The sequence below is a fragment of the Pelophylax lessonae genome, assembly GCF_965119305.1.
Source record: "Pelophylax lessonae genome assembly, chromosome: 4".
NCBI classification, from domain to species: domain Eukaryota; kingdom Metazoa; phylum Chordata; class Amphibia; order Anura; family Ranidae; genus Pelophylax; species Pelophylax lessonae.
Window position 1 is genome coordinate 260932930 of NC_138771.1, and position 17605 is coordinate 260950534.

At 39.1% G+C, this 17605-nt stretch overlaps 1 protein-coding gene across 1 annotated transcript in view; it reads right to left on the minus strand.

The window, feature by feature from the left end:
- Window positions 1-5022: 5022 nt before the first annotated feature.
- RAB21 (RAB21, member RAS oncogene family) overlaps window positions 5023-17605 on the minus strand; it is a 34913-nt gene continuing 22330 nt past the window's right edge. Inside the window, exons 2-7 of the mRNA XM_082253109.1 lie at window positions 14281-14340; window positions 11673-11780; window positions 10872-10935; window positions 9941-9995; window positions 9744-9832; window positions 5023-5695 (exon numbers count right to left, since the gene is read on the minus strand). Of these exons, the coding sequence (XP_082109235.1) occupies window positions 5559-5695; window positions 9744-9832; window positions 9941-9995; window positions 10872-10935; window positions 11673-11780; window positions 14281-14340 (513 nt within the window). The 3' untranslated portion in view covers window positions 5023-5558. The remainder of the gene's footprint in view (window positions 5696-9743; window positions 9833-9940; window positions 9996-10871; window positions 10936-11672; window positions 11781-14280; window positions 14341-17605) is intronic.

The following is a 17605-nucleotide window of genomic DNA, read 5'->3' on the forward strand; positions in this document are numbered from 1 at the left end:
GCTAAGAAGGTTAATATGCTGGCTGCTTTGGCTTTTTTTTTTTTCTCTAGCTGAAAACAGTTTCACAAAAACAGAAAATACCTGTTAATCTTGCCAGAAATTCAGTGTTCTGGTTACTTCCTATGAGCTGCACAGAGGAATAGCTTCCTTCCTACCATTATCCTGTAATTAACCAATGTGCCCTGCTCTTCGTGTCATGGAGATGAAGAGATACCAATGTCTTTGCCATCCGTATCAGCAGACCAACCTAAGATGACAACCACAGATACAGTAAAGGAATAATGAAGTGACCCAGGGACAGGAAGTACCGGTATATTATCTGCAGGAATTTACAGGTTAAAGAAGAAGTAGGGCCAAAGCGCTTTTGGTCCTACTTCTCCTGTGGGTCACAGGAGCGAACTTAGTTCTGGACTCCTGTTTCCTGTATTCAGCCAACAGTGGGCTAAAGTTTGCTGTTGGCTGATGTCACTCACCCAGTCCTAGTGTTTGAGAGATCCCTACTTAAAGATGAGATCCACCCACATGCCTGGATCAGCAACTGGCACAGCCACTCAGCACACCACTTAGAACCTGAGCTAACCACTCACCCCCTCCACAGCCTCCAGTGAGTGCTGGAGGAGCAGAGCAGAGAGTCGATAACTGACAGTCATTGGCTATCTCCACAGTAAAGACTGAGAACCAAGCACTTAGTCATTGGTCACTCAATTCTTGGGGTAGAGGGCAGCAGGGACAGATGCAGCATTGGAACCCTCTAACATCGCTATGGTCCTCCTATAGTGGGGTACCAGTATACTATGGCAAAGAAATCCCTTTCCATTCTGAAATGGTCTGACAGAATAAAGTCACCACTAACATAAGATGGAAGGCAAAAGCCCAGTTAAATCAGACTCCAACTGCCTATCACCAGCAGTGGAATACCAAATACCCTTTTTATTTGGGGCAGACTTAGTTAATGGATCTGCCTGCTGAGCAGGGAGATCTCCCCCATGGAGCAGGCATATGACACGTCTGAGTCCACTCTGCTAATGCAGAACTGATATGGACACACCCTGCTGTTCTCTATGGGGCGGTCAGTTGGAAACAGACCGACTGTCCATTTCCATCCAATCTGCCAGATGGATGGGAACGGATCTCAATCAGTCTGATTTTAGCAGACAGAATTGTATAGGGCAGTGATGGCAAACCTTGGCACCACAGATGTGTTGGAACTACATTTCCCATGATGCTCAACTACACTGCAGAGTGCATGAGCATCATGGAAAATGTAGTTCCAAAACATTTGGGGTGCCAAGGTTCACCATCACTGATATAGGGTGTCAGAGGACATAGAGAGTAAAGGCGGTTCTGATTGGTTCTGCCTGAAAATAGACAAGTGGATCTGATCGGATTGTCTGTGAGAAAGGGGCCAAATATGAAGCATACTTTCAAACAGTTTAGGGGAGTTCTAGTTAAGGTAGATCATAGGCATAGCCACAGTGAGGTCATACCATGGTTTAAAAATTCTTTGAAAAGAGAAAAGCTCATTCACACTCTTATGTGGGGTCCAGGTCCAGGACACAGGGTGCTTCCAGTCTCTAATTATCTGAGGTATTCCTAACAGGAGTCAGAAATAGGACCAGAAACTAGTGGACCCAGCCTAATTTGAAGGCTTGGAAAAGTCAGGTAGACGCTGCACACTTAGACAGGACGCTTTAGGCATGATAGGCATTGTTGTTTCTGACCAACTGGAGAGCAATAGTTTGGAGATGCCTGCTCTAGGCTGAATGGCAGAAAGATACTTACAAGTGTGCATACAATGCTCCACTTAGCTTTAAATCTCACTGCAGAAAAATGGCAGTAGCTGTGCTCAGCAATGTCCACAGGTGAGGTAGCTCCCAGTACTTCAGTCTGAATCGCCTTACTCTGAGTCTTCAGAGACAGGGTCACACCTTGGACTATGCAATGACTCTGAACCCAAGTTCTACTAAGCTAACATGATCAATATTCTATGGTCTGTTAAGCGTCTCAAGGACAGAGCCCCAAGCTCATAATCTAAACTAGTCTTGCATGTCCAGTCCAGTAGATTCTGTCATCTTTCATGCCAAAATAAGGATCTGCATTTGTATGGTTATATCGTAGCGCATTATTTTTTTTTTTATTTAAAACTACACAAATTCCTACAAGTGTGGGTTATTTTCTCTATTGTTCAAAATCAGCAAGGGTATACCTTCTGCATCTTTTCAAAATAGGGAGTAGTACCTTAAACGTCAGTTGCTGCTTCACTTGTGTATGCATCCGTCTCTGGCAGAATTGCAGCACTCATCCTCAACCCCATGTTCAAAAAAAAGTGCACTATGGTTTCAGAATCAAGTCAAAACCAGAAGAGACCCAGGGCTGGGCTATATGAAGTATTTAAGTAAGCTCTAAAATTCAACATAGCTTAAACACCAATTCTAAGGAACATTTCAAAACGTGTAGAAGTTATCCTGTTCTCAATGTTTTATTTTTCGGAAGTAAAATTCTTGCCAAAGAACATACTCTTGACAGTAGGCCAAAAAAAAAAAAAAAAAAAACAATTCTGTGCTTTTACAAACCCATTTGTGTTCCTTGGTCTTCACAATACTTACTGAAATCATTGCACTGCCCACTGAGATTGCCACAGTGGTCATTAAAAGGAACTTAGACAGAGGGTTAAAGTCAGTGGAGTTCAACCATAAAGACAATCAAAACAAAAAAAAAATTACATAAATTAAATCTCTCTCTCTCTCTCAAGAGGAGGAGTTTTCCAGGTAATAAAATGTTACAAGTAAGTATCTTGTGGCATTTTCTCCTAGACAGTTATTTAAGTAAACCTTAAAGCTGCTTGTAAAAGAACCCTTCCTATATTGAACACACTGTTGGTGCAACTTTAGACAACTGATTTTCTACACCAGCATGTATACAAAAAGTGTTTCATAAGGCTAGAAACTTTACTATGAATAACAGTTTATTGTGTCATTAATTTACAATTAAGTGCAATTTGTACTGCCATGAGAATCTTACAAAGTCAGGCAGTACCATGTTCTAGAGATGTCAGTATCACCCCCCCCCCCCAAAATAACTGGCCAATACTCCAACTTCATAGGGAGGGGTATAATACCTGCAGTACTAGACACACAGCCAGACTCAAAGTGTAAAGCCATAGTAAGAGTTACAAAGGGGGCATTAGAAATTATCAAACACCATTTTATTTGAAGGGCGTTTACTTAACTTGGTGCCCTGTTAGATTTTGCAGACTATTCTTATTTCCGCATACATAAATGCCAAAATCCTGTCCTACAATAATTGTTCAAGGTTAAAGAAGATTACATATATATTATACCATAGTTAGCACTGTAGTGTAAAAAAAACACTGCATGTTTGATAACACTAATGCACACATTAACTTGCATTAAAACACAGAGCAAAGGATGTGCTTAAAGAGGAAGTGAAACGCAAGTCAAAAGTGCACAATACGCTTTTTTTTTTTTTAAGCTACAGTGTACATTTCTCATCTCATACATTTCTCTAGATGTGACCATTAACACAATCAGGAATAAATCAAGTGATCTTGAAGGTCTTAGACATTACCATTTACTTTCTTTGTAAAATTATATTTAATGTTCAAAATTATTTCCTTTTAGCTCATTTCACCAAAACCATAAAATGTTTTGTTTTGATTCACAAATAATGCAGAAAACTATGATGCCGTAATGAAATAATGCAATTTCTAGGAAACCATAAAAAAGGTTATTAACATGTCCTTCAACTCTACATTGAATTGCCCTTTGCAATTCTAATGCATTAATAAACCCATACAAAATAAATGTATATCACTGTAAACAGAGCATTAAAAAAAAAAAAAAAAAAATTGAATCATTCCCTAAGCTTTATAATTTGGGTAAACCCACCAAATATCAGATAAACAGCAGCAGGTTCAATCATGGTGGCTTCTCAACTCTGCAGTGTCTCATGGAAAATCTCAGACATATTTCTAGCTTTTACATCAAGCAATGTGATTACCGCCCCCAGGAACAACAGCAATGATCAGCATAATGTAAAAGGAGTTTAGTCATTCTGTATGCAATTGTGGGAAACTCCTAATCTGGAACTCATCATTAGTTTTAAAAATCACCGGCAGGTGTCAAAAACAGAAATTAATTATTCTTTATACCTAAAAAAGCTCTTTGTCATGGGGTGTAGGGCAACTGATTTATGATTGGAGCTCTACTTAAAGCCCAACTTTAAACATGGATGAGAGCACAGCCAGGGTTTGGGTTTCAAACAACAATCAGTTGTCCTGAGGAAGTTTATAAAGGACCCATGTTTAATGTATAGCTCGTAAAATACTAGCAAGCTTCAAAAACAGTCACAGTGATGTGTACATATACAGTTTGATATATGGGCTAGATTGAGAAATCCAGGTTTCCGAGCTTCTAGGGTGCACAGAAAGCTACATGAACGCAACTACAGTTACCCGCTTTGTCAACCCTGGTAGCATTTTAACATCTTTACAGTTTGTACAGGTTTAAAAGGGGCTACAATTCACTGAAAAGACATTCTTTTTGGAGGAATCTCTTTGTGGAAACTGCATACAAGTTTCCAAAACTAAAGGAGGAGATTACATTGTTAGACACATATGATTTATTCTACAACGAATAATAGCAATTACATGGAAGGAGAGATTAGTAAATACCAAGCAGTAACTGCTGGTTCTACATTTTGCAACGTATACGCTTTCCAAACGTATCTGCAGAGTATCAAGATTATTAAGATAACATTGTACTGATTGAGTCAGATTAGATTCTCCGATTAGCAATGCTATTTAAAAATTATTGTGGGTGAAAGAAAAAAAAAAAAAAAAAAAGTATATAGATATGCAATCACAACAAACCAGAGCAAGGTATACGGACAAGTGAGAAGTGTTAGTGGCGACATATTACAGGTCAGTTGCAAAACCGTATTTAACAAAACCTGCCAACTGCAAATCCACACTCAACATTCTAGTACAATTTCCTGCACATGGAAAAGCAGATAAAATATTTAATAAGTAATGCACAGAGCACATTTACCAGATCATTTTACAGAAATGAACAGAGTATAACCAATGTGGACATTTAGAACATGTGCAAACTTTGCAAAAATAGAATGACTGGTATTTGCCAAAACAAAAAAAATGCCTTTTTTCTTTTTTGAGTACAATTAGTTTTCCACAAAATACAAAGGGCAGCAAAGTGCATACCATTCTAACAATGTACATAAGTTATTAAATAAGGATCAGATTTAAAAAGAATATAAATGAAGCTTTAAGTAGGTCTCTTCTACATGCATATTATTCTTCATTAAAGAAAAACATATGTAAAAAGGCCATTGGTAACTGCTAGGTTAACAGCTGTAGAAAATGCCAATTCTCTGGTCAGACTCCACTAGTATAGAGCTTGGTCTTTGATTTTGTTATTGATTCAATACTGTTAAATTCTGTTACTCCAATGGTAAAAGAACATGTGACTTGGAATATGGCAATCTTCCTGATAGGACAAGCATCCACACAGTTTATACATTTATCCAGAACAACATCCTCCGGCGCTCTGTGCCTGTGGTTCATCATCCACGATCTGTACGCCTCTTCTTGCACCTCCTGCCTGGCTGGGGCCATTGCCTTTAGCCCTTTCATCTACTTGTGCTGTTTCAATCATTCCTAAAAAAAACGTGAAAATTTAAGTCAATCCATTAAGTCAATCAAAATGGTTAAAAACAATGTCAATTGGTTCTTTTTTTTCCAAAGCCGATAACTTACCACTTAAGGACCAGGCCTTTTTCTGACACTTGTGGTTTTTCAAATTAAAATCAGTATTTTTTCCTAGAAAATTACTTAGAACCCACAAACATTATACATATTTTTTTTGGCAAAGACTCTGGAGAATAAAATGGCAGTCGTTGCAATCTTTTTTGCAACGCGGTATTCACGCACTTTTTTAATTAGAAAATAAGAAAACAGTAAAGTTAGCCCAGTTTTTTTCTAGAAAATGAATAATAATGTTACGCAGAGTAAATAGATACCCAACATGTCATGCTTCAAAATTGCGCACGCTCATGGAATGGCGACAAACATTGGTACCTAAAAATCTTCATAGGTGACACTTTAAAAATTTCTACAGGTTACCAGTTTAGAGTTACAGAGGAGGACTGGGCTAGAATTAATGCTCTAACGATCGCCGCGATACCTTACATGTGTGTTCTGAAACCCTTTTACATATTTTATTTTACCTTTTATTTTTACTCTGTCCCTTAAAAAAAAAAAAAAATGTTTTTATCATTTATTATCCTATTACAAGGAATGTAAACATCCCTTGTAATAGAAAAAGGCAGCACAGGTCCTCTGGGGGTCAAAAATACCTCAGATCTCACATCTACACTAAAGCACAAAAAAAAAAAAAAAAAGTCTTTCCATCATGAACAAAATGGGCTCTTTAAGGCCATTGGGAGGAAGCTACGTATGACGTCACTCCGGTCCTCCAAGACCATAGAGTTGAGTGGGGGCCAGCTTGCCCTCACTCAACTTCCTGCCTAGGAGGGGAAAGGACCGGATTGTTTTCCCAGCCACCGACGGCTCCGGTAAGCACGGTGAACGACCAGGAATCCAGTGGGGGGGGGGGGGGCACCTCTCCCGCCACCCATAAAAGTAATCCACCGCTGGGACCCCTTTTATGTTAAAGCGGACCACCCGCTGTTTAAAAAAAAAAATACTGGGGTTATGGCAGCTGCCCCGGTATTGAACGGCAACGTAAATATGCGGCCGGTCTGTAAGTGGTTAAGGGTAGAAATAGTCATCTTAACTATCAAAGGTTAAAATATTTAAATAAAATAAACTTCTTCTACCCAACTGCTCTGTACAATGATTTTGCACAGAGCACCCCGTCGACACTCCTAACTCCTCTGCTTGCTATGAAGGCACTCGCGCATGCTCGCTCCCAAGCCCAGCTGTGTGTGACTATAAGACACTCATCTTTTTGGCTCACTGGCTGTGATAACTCCGCCTCCACTGCTGTGTCTCAGAGGCAAATACCCAGAAGAGCAGCCACTCCTGTGCACATCCTTGAATCAGGATTGGGCTCAGGTAAGTATTTTGTGGACTGCAGAGGGAACTGCATACTGTGTTTTTTTTTCCTTCATGAATAAATAACCTTCAACCTTTACAACCACTTTAATAAAAAGGGCAAGAAGAAAATGCACCCAAAGTTAACACGAACAACAGGAAATTATGGACTTGTTCCTGTTTGGCTCCTTTTTAAATTTAAAGGACAACAGAAATTACTCCAAATGGTCCTGATCAAAAGTTTATCTACTCTGGAATGTTTGGCGTTTGTACAGACAGGAAGGTGACACAGAGGTTACAATGGCAATTCAAGATTTAATTTAAAACACCTGTGGCTTTAACTGCAGTTAGGGTCTGTGTATAAATAATCAATGCGTTTGTTAGCGCTCACATGGATGCGCTGACTGTGCGAGGCACTGAGCCATGGGAAGCAAGGAAAAAAAATAAAATAAAAGAAAAACTGTCCAAAGACCTGCATAACAAGGTAATGTAACTTATTAAAGATGGAAAAAGGATAGAAAAAGATTTCCAAAGCCTTGACTATGAAAGTCAGTACTGTTCACTTATGACTTAAGTGGAAAATTCAGTAATCTCTTGATACCAAGCCAAAGTCAGGTAGACCAAGAAAGATTGCAACCACAGCTTCCAGAAGAATTGTTTGGGATACAAAGAAAAACCCATCGGTAACCTCAGGAGAAATACAAGCTGCTCTGCAAAACAAGATGGTGTGTTCTTAAGTAGCACAATACAACGATACTTGAACAAAAATGAGCTGCAGGCTTGATGTGCCAGAAAGAGACCTTTACTGCACCAATGCCACAAAAAAAGCCCAGTGAGGAGTGTTGAGGTGTAGTGGGGCATATTGTAACCATGCTTTTTGTGGAATTGGCACAATAAACGCTTCCTTCTGGCAATTCAACCACGCAGCTCATTTTTGTTCAAATATTGTTATATTGAGCTCCTTAAAAACAACCGTACTGTCTTTTTCCAGAGCAGCCTGTCTTTCTCCTGAGGTTACCTATGGGTTTTTTTTTGTGTCCTGAAAAACTCAGACAGTGGTGGCTGCAATATTTCTTGGTCCACGTGACTTTGGCTTGGTATCAAGAGATACCTGAATTTTTTACATCTTAATAAGCGATTGAACAATTACCTTGTTACGTAGGCCTTTGCCAGTTTTTCTGCTCTCCATGGCTCAGTATCTAGTCTACTCAGTGCATCCAGGTGAGAGCTAACAAACTCATTGACTATGTATACACAGACACTAAATGTAATTTAAAAAACACCTAGCTATTGGAAATTAACCTTTAATTGCCATTTTAACGTGTGTGATACCTTGTGTGCCTGTACCAAGGCTAAACATTCCAGGGTATGTAAACTTTAGATCAGGGCCATTTGGGTGATTTTTTAAAAAAGGAGCCTAAACTACATAATAAATGGTTATATGATCACTATCCTAACATAAGACAGTAGTTTGGCATGAGAAGTCATATTTTCAATATTAATGCCAAAATTTCACGATTCCTGCCAGGGGATGCAAACCTTTGAGCGCAACTGTAAATTAACTGTCCACCTTCCTTTTAATCACTAGAAAGATTTACCTCCCATCACCAGGCCATTTTGTGCGATATGGCACTATGTTACTTTGACAATTGCGTGGTCATGCGACACTGTATCCACCTATAATTCATTTAAATTTCTCAAAGTATGTGATCAGGATCTAAGAAGGTATGAGAAAACTTATCTTTTTTCAAATACAGCTAGATCAAGAGCACAGATGTCAGGGTGAATCTCAGTAACTATGTTTTTTCATGCACTCCCATGAACTTTAAATGAATAAAAATATGTTTCTAACCGTTTTCCATGATGTGCAGCAATGCGTATATGCCAGGCATGTCCAAAGTCCGGCCCGCGGGCCAAATGCGGCCCCCGGGCTGCTTTAATACGGCCCCACAGGTAATTTGGAAAAATAAATTGGCATCATTCATGATTTTTTTTGCTGCCATCATTAATCAATATGCGGTTAACCCTTGTGACAGATTAGGGAGCAAGCATGCTCCGGATTGAGATGAATACATTGCAAATTCTCAGTTGATGTCAGTTATCAATATATTTGAACACAACATGTATACTTGGTGTTATGTTCCTGTTCATATTTTTTTTAACTTAAAAGTTGACAGACAACCTTTATTACCAATAATATGTAATGTACTTTACAAGGTTCCTGGCATATATTTCAGCTTCTTGGATTTTTTTTTCATCTGGCCTTCAGATATGAAAGGCAGAGTGATTTAACATCCGCTTAGATTTGTCATCTATGTGATGAAAGGAAAAGTATGCCTTTTGCAATAAACTATGCATAAAATAGTTACTTTGTATTTAATTTGAATGGTCCAAAGAATGTCAGGTAAAATGGTCGGCCCTCACGCATGTTCACTTCATCAAATCTGGCCCTCTTTGAAAAAAGTTTGGACACCCCTGGTATATGCAAACCAGACCCAACGGAAAAAAAAAAAAAAAAATGGGATACCAAATGTCGTAAAGAATGCATTATGACACACAGATGTGAACCCAGACTTACTGTGCTATAAAGCATGTTCCCTTTACTGAAATCTTAGCTGATAGACATCTGAAATCAGATATTGGTACTTACTTTTACAAAGATCAAGGAATAACTCTTCAATTCCCTTATTTTGCTTGGCTGAAGTATGGTAGTGCTTTGCACCCACAGACTCTGCATAACTTTAGAAAAAAATAAGCAAAATTAAATGATTTCCCAATGAAGCATTGTCAAGTTAAGACAAAATAAAAATAAAAGATAAACCTAAGAAAAAAAAAAAAAACACATACGCTTCTGCTTCTTGAATAGAGACATGCCTTTCTTTTTCCAAGTCTACTTTGTTACCTGTTTAAAGATATATATATATATATAGTTTTAGTCATATTTACAAGAGAAATATATGTCAGATCTTGATGCATATAGTACATGTCAAATGAAAGGAGCCAAGCAGAGTGAGAGGGAAGGTTGTCAGTTTCATCATGTGCGCCCTTATTTTGGCCTTGTATGGCTGTTCTTGTACCTGAGAACTCGATCTATTGATCGAATTTTCATGAATAGGCTGATTGTAAAGTCTCTGCTTGATCAGCGCATGCAGCCAATGGCCTTCAGCACTAACAAATATAATCCGATTTTAGGGAGGTCTTGCTGCCAAAATACGACACAAGAAGTATTTTCCCTTTAATGTGTGGATGGAAAAAAATTGACTCCGGTTGGCTGAATGAAAAAACTGATTAACACATGGCCAGCTTTAGACCTGTTCCACTTGTGCAAATGACTCGCACTGCAGCAGTACATCAGGATCCCAGGGCTACCAGCAGGTATTTAGATTAGGTTAGAGGATTTTGAATAGGGTTGTGGTTCACAATGAAAATAAAGATATATTTTTCCATTTTATAAAAACTTTAGACAAATTATTTTTTTGTTTTCTCATTTCCTGTGATGGGAGCCTCCAGCAGGAAGTAAAAATGGTTTGCATCGCAAATAATTAAAACATGTTCTCACTGTGATAAACTAAATAAAAATCTCTCAAGATGTATACAGCAATAAAAAATAAAGGTTACAGAAGTTCTAAATCTTGACCACTCTTTATAACTGTGTGTGATCATAGCACATACACCACATGACAAACAGTGCCCTAAGAACAAGATGAGTGACCCAAAAAAAAAAAAAAAAAATGTGTATGTGTGTATGTAATCAGACTAGTAAATAATGGTTACTTACCTACTATACATAAACAAATTTCATTTCCCAACATTTTTCTTAGTTCCTTCACCCAATTTTTTACCTACAAAAAAGAAAAATTCAGGTTAAAGAAAAATAAATAAATAAAAATAAAAAAACGCATGTTTTTTTTCCATGGTAAATGTCCTAAAAAGTACTGTAATTTACCTCTAACAGCAAATTGCTGTTAGCAAGATGGATTTCTCTGCTACTCCTTAAATTGTGCTATGTATGGGGGGGGGGGGTGCTGATAGGGAGTGAGAATAGTTTCAACATAATTTCCCTAAGCTCCAATAAATGGAGCTGTTTTGAACGTGGGTGGAACTAAAAATGGCTACTTACTGGTAGGCCCATCAACAGTGCCAGCATCTGTTATTGCGGCAGTGTTTTAAGGATTTTACTACAGAAGAGTATATTGTAATGAGATGCTGACAGGATCAACAGATGTTTACAAAATGAAAAAAATACAATAAGAACTTCCCACGTCAAATTCTATGGAAAGGGTACACTTCAAAAAGCTGGGAAAGTTCTGTGGCACAGACTAAATATACTATTTATTAACAAAAAATTATTTCGTACGGTCATAGAATTTACTGAGTGCCACAGATTTATTGTTGGCTTACTATTAGGTAGTCAGTGACATAACTCCCACCGCTCAAGTTAAGCACAGCAACAGAATGTTCACGATGCGATCATGAAAATTTGTTTTTTTTTTTAAACTAGTAATGTGAAAATGAAACTGTAGCAAAGTAAAGTGGTTTCATTTTTCTGCTTTGTGTGAGGGTGCTCTGACAGGTTTACCTTTTGGAATGAGTCCTCATCTGTAATGTCATACACTAAAATAGCTCCATTAGAGTCTCTGTAGTATATTGGACCAAGTGCATGGAATCTCTCTTGTCCTGCAGTATCCTGTCGGATGTAAAAGAAAAAAAAATAAAATGCAATCTCAGTACGGAAGCCAAAAGCCATCTCTCATCCCCACACAAAACAGTCAGCAACACTGGGTTTACCCTAGTTTTCCCAAGGCCTGGTTCACTCCAGTTCAATGCAGGTGCACTTTAATCAAAACGTGCATTACATACTGTAGAGTTAAATAGTAAAGCATATATAAAAACACCCCACACCTAAACATCAAAAGTGAAGCCCCCAGGGAGTCACTGCACGGGGCTAAGCACAGCAAGACCTCTAACGTATATATAAGAAACTCACTACATTAAGCACTAGAATGCAGTTCCTAATACATGCACATACATTTTAGGTCCTCCCTTAAAAGAAGTTCACTTTTTTTATATAAAAAAAAAAAAAAAAAAAAAAACACCACACATGTAAAAAATAATAACTAGCTCATCTTTTTGCAGGTAAACAAAACACTTTTTTTTTTTTTTTTTTTTTTTTTACACTAAAGCCTTTAAAGCATTCCTCCTGTGAACCCCGTGGGAAGAAGGTGCAGGAGCATGTTGCATGTCCCACCCTAAAATGGCTGGAACATGTAACATTTTCCAAAAGGTGAATTTAGCTTTTAACCACTTAAGGGCAAGGCCTATTTCTGACACTTAAAATAAGCATTTTTTGGCTAGAAAATTACTTAGAACCCCCAAACATTCTATATTTTTGTTTTTACCAGAGATTCTGGAGAACAAAATGGAGATCATTGCAATACTTTAAGTCACACCGTGCGCAGCGGTCTTACAAATGCAATTTATTTGGAAAAAATACACTGAATTAAAAAAATAGGAAACAGTATAAACTTGCCCTATAAAGTTGCCCAATTTATTTCTAGAACGTGACAGATAACGCTGTGCCAAGTAAATAGATACCCAACATGTCATGCTTTAAAATTGCGCACGCTCATGGAATGGCAATAAACATTGTTACTCTTAAATCTCCATAGGCAACGCTTTAAAAATTTCTACAGGTTACCAGTTTAGCGTTACAGAGGTGGTCTAGGGCTAGAATTATTGCTCTCGCTCTAAAGATGATCACAGTGATACCTCACACGTGGTTTAAACACCGTTTACATATGTGGGCGCAACTTGCCTATGCATCCGCGTCTGCGTGCAAGCTCGGAGGGACGGCGCTTTACATTTTTTTTTCTTATTTTACCTTTAATTTTTGCACTGTCCCTTTAAAAAAAATGTAAGCATCCCTTGTAATAGAAATAAGCAGGACAGGTCCTCTTTAATGTGAGATCTGAGGGTCAAAAAGACCACAGATTTCACATCTACACAAAAAAAAAAAAAAAAAAAAAAAAAAAAATGGGCCCTTTAAGGCTATTGGGAGGCAACAACCGTATGACGTAGCTCGGGTCCTCCATGGTCAAGGAGTCAAGTGGGGGCCAGCTTGCCCTCACTCGACTTCCTGCCTAGGAGGGGAAAAGGACCAGATCGTTCTCACTGCTACTGACGACTCTGGTAAGTGGGGAAAATGACGGGAAGCGACAGGGCACCTCTCCTGCCACCCATAAAATTCATCCTGCGGCGAATCTCCGCTGGGACTACTTACGTGAAAGAGGACTGCCCGCCCTGTAAAAAAAATAAATAAATACCGGGGTTTTGGCAGCTATCTGCTGCCATAGCCCCAGTATTTAACGTCAACGTAAAACTGGGGCGGGCGATCCATAAGCAGTCAATAACCACAACTGGTTACTCCTCAGTCTCAAGAAACAGGTTTTTATTTATTGTGATACTACTGTATTCCAAAAATTGCATAGGATTCATGGGATAAACGTAGGTGTTTTTATTAGGGTTAGGACTCTATATATATATATACTCTATATATATATATATATATGCTTAACCCCTTCAACTCCAGGTTTACCCCCCCCCCCCTTCATGACCAGGCCATTTTTTTTGCGATGTGGCACTGCGCTACTTTAAATTACAGGCATGCATTTCAACTTGTGTGTTTTTAGTTTTTTTTTTTTGTTTTTTAAAGAATCAGATTTTCAGATTAAGGAAGAGGAAGGCTTCACACGGCCGCTCCGTGTGAAATCTCTGCTGCGGGACTTTTTTTTTTCACGGAGCGGATGACACTTGTGTCATCCGCTCTGTATGCCCGCATATCATCCCATCCGTTTGCGGATGATATGCGGACATAATGTAAGTCTATGGCATTGCGGATGTCAGCGGATGACACCGCTGACATCCGATTTTCCTTCCTTTCCGTTTTTTGAACGGATGAAAAAATAGGGTTCTGTTCCGTTCCAAAAAAACGGAACAGAACTGAAAGGAAGAAAATCGGATGTCAGCGGATGGTCATCCGCTGACATCCGCAATGCCATTGACTTACATTATGTCCGCAAATCATCCGCAAAAAAATAGGATGATTTGAGGACAAGCGGAGCGGCCGTGTGAAAGAGCCCTTATTCAGTTCTCCTAGCCTGTACAATAACCGGCAAATATTTTCATACCCAAATTGCAAGGTTCACCCGTTTTCCTCCAATGTTCAGCTTCTTTGTTAAGAAGGATGCCTGGAGAAAAAAAAAGAAAAAAAGTTAAAGTAAAGCAAACATGTAGAGAAATAACAGTATAAATAACAAAAATGAAAAATGGATTAAGTTTTTAGGCCAGTTGTCATGGCCTTACACAGACCAAGATTTTAGCCAATATATTCGGAAGAAAACAGCTCATTTATGCAGGCTTTGTTTGCATTCGGTCTGCTTTTCTGCCTTGTACAAGTCAAGGTGAATGCAAACCACGTAATTCTACCACATCTTAATGGCAGATGCTTGTTAAACGAAGCCATACACAAACTTTTGTGGGGTAAGGAAGGGTTAGAACATTTTTACAGCCGTCAGGACTTTCCTGTCCAGATGACACAACCCACTCCACTTCCTACATTTCTTGTTCTGGTGTCACAGATAGAAAGTGAGGGAAATCTCCCTAATGGGGTTACAGACAGCAGAAGTACCAATTCTTCCCATCTCTACGAAAAACTAAAGGGCTTTCAGGATAAAATAAGCATGAGGGCCACCTGTCATATTCTTATTTAACTTGGAGGTTTATAACCATTGCTACAGGTTACAGCTCCCCAACCTCTGGAAGCAGATCTGATGTGACTTAGGCCCCGTTCACACCAGAGGGACCTGATTGGACCATCCATTGTTTTCTGAGGAGGCAGATGTAAACTAATACGTGTGTGTACACCCGCCTGCATCCAATTTGGGCAGCCAAAAACAGATGGATTTGCTCCCCATCCATCTAGCAGATCGGACGAGTGTCAGCTGGAGACGGACTGGTTATCTGCCTGCTCAGTGGGTCAGTGGGCAGATTCCCCAATGAGCATGGATTCGCTTGACGGAGTCCTTCCAGTCTGAAAGGGGCCTAATGGCCCACACAAACTCTCGGAAAATCGGATGTTAGATCGTCTTTTTTTTGCATGCTAGTCATTATCGAAAATGAAAATGGAGAGGTTACTAAAGTTTTGACAATTCTCGTATGAGAAAAAAAAAAAAAAAATTTGAAGTGATGTAATGCAGGGCTTGACAAATTTGCTTGAAATCTAGGAGCCAGCTAAAAAAAAGTTAGGAGCCAGTTTTTTTTTTTTTTTTTACGCATGCTGAATGGCCGGCTTCTGTCGGACCGGCTGCCATACACACGGACAGAATGGCGGACAGTGTTTATTGAACTGGCTGATGTTGCCCGGCATTCGGCCCGTGTGTACTTGACGGTGTGATGGGCAGTGGCTCACTAGGGAACGACACCTTAGGCCCTTTTCACCTGTGCACCTTGGCTAAGCGGAATCCGCTTGCTCAGCAGGGATTTCTCTGCTAATCCCCCACTTAGCAGGTGGATGACAGGTCCTGTCCACTCCACTATGCAGAGCGAAAATGGACACAGTTCCACTCGCCTCTATGGAGTAGTCGGATGGAAATACTCATAGAAAAAAAAAAAAAAAGGAGGCGCAAACACCTAGTGCATTACCTGTGGTCACCTTACAAATTAAAAAAAAACCTCACAAACAAGGAGTAAAATCACATTACGAAGGTCCACCACATATGGAAAGGATCATGTCCCCGTAGATAGGACCGTTACAGGGACATGGGTCCACCACACGTGGAAAGGATCTCATAATGCGATTTTACTCTTCTTGTTCGGGAGTATGTTTTTTGTATTTTAATAAAAAATTTGTAAGGGGACTATGGGTAATGCACAAGATGTTTGCGCCGCCTCCTTTTTCATGTGTACATGTTGGAGTTCCCTGCCTGAGGAGAGCAGCACGCCTGTCATCTCCACTGGAGTGAGAACTTGGCTGATGTGTTTGGATGGAAATGGACTGCCTGTCCATTTCAATCTGATGCCATCTGATACAATCCATCGCACAGATGGAAAGTATGACCACCATTCACCTTTTTTGTCGACAGGATTGGATGGCAGCGTTTGTCAACAGACATCTGCCACTCCATAGAGGAGACTGGAGGGTCCAGACGCCAGGCCGCTAATTTTAGTCGCCAATGCAACCTGGGGTTTGTCTAGCCTTGATGTAATGTGTTGTAGTGTATTTGTATTGTATTTTCGGATGACAACTGTACTGATTAAACGAAAATTGTACGAGAAAAAATTTTAATGCTTGTCCGATCAGATAATATCAGATAAACCATCATGATCAGGTCTCAAAACCTCTGTGCTAACGATCCGGTTATAGTACGATCATTCCGAAAGCGGAATTTTTCATACAATTTTCAGATCGTGATTATGGGTAATTAAACTGAAGTGTCAGACAGCTTTTCCATTGGCCTTACATCTGCTACCTTTAAAAAACGACAAGAATATTTTAAGAGGAAACCCATTGGAACAGTGGAATAACATAGAAAATTCAAGCATATAAAAGTCCCTGATGGGAACTAAATCCAGAACCCCTTTACTAAAAAGCTGCGTTGTTAAACATTGAATTACTGTATTGTCTTTTTTTATATTCCATATCCCTGATCAGCCCGATTGGTCCAATGAAATTTTAATTTGCAACGGCTCACCCAGAAGATAACAGTCATGTGAATGACCTTGCAAGAGCAGTAAAAACCCTGACTTTGAACACATGTGTTTTATCTCTGCAAGTTAACACTGGAAAACATAACATCTTGTGAATGCCTTATGACTTTCTGACTCTTCCGTGTATGCAGTCTCCTGACTACTGAACAATGGCAAAACTTGGATTTGCCCATTATAGGGCAGTGCTGATAAGACCAACGATACCATTCCATAATGCTTGTTTGGAACAGAGAATTTACAACACTGAGCACCTAAATGGCATTTAAAATAATTTACAAAGAGCTATAATTGAAGCAATCAAACATTAATAAATATAAAGAAGGAGTTTATTCAAATGCAGTATATTCCAACTTTAGGAATGCTGACTATTCTATTTATAGTGTCCTTTATGCCAGATACTTTGGCGCTACAACCAAGAGCCGAGTCTCATATACAGAAGCCGTACTGTCATTTATCTGCCTTTCCTCTCCCCTTGCCAGTTCACAGAAAGCTTTATAATCTGTGAACCAATCACAGAATACAATGGTTTCTGTGAAAGCAAGGGAAAATAAAAATGCAGGCCATACATACAGAAGACGAATTCCAAATGATTTATTGTTTTGTGATTCGATGGTGCTACCATTGATTTCGAAATTCTACCACCCAAGCCTTCGATTTCACCCCATGTTGATACAGAAAAGAACTTTCGTGGCCAAGAATCTTTACTTTCCGAAAATGTATTTCCATTTTTATTTTTCGATTATATTT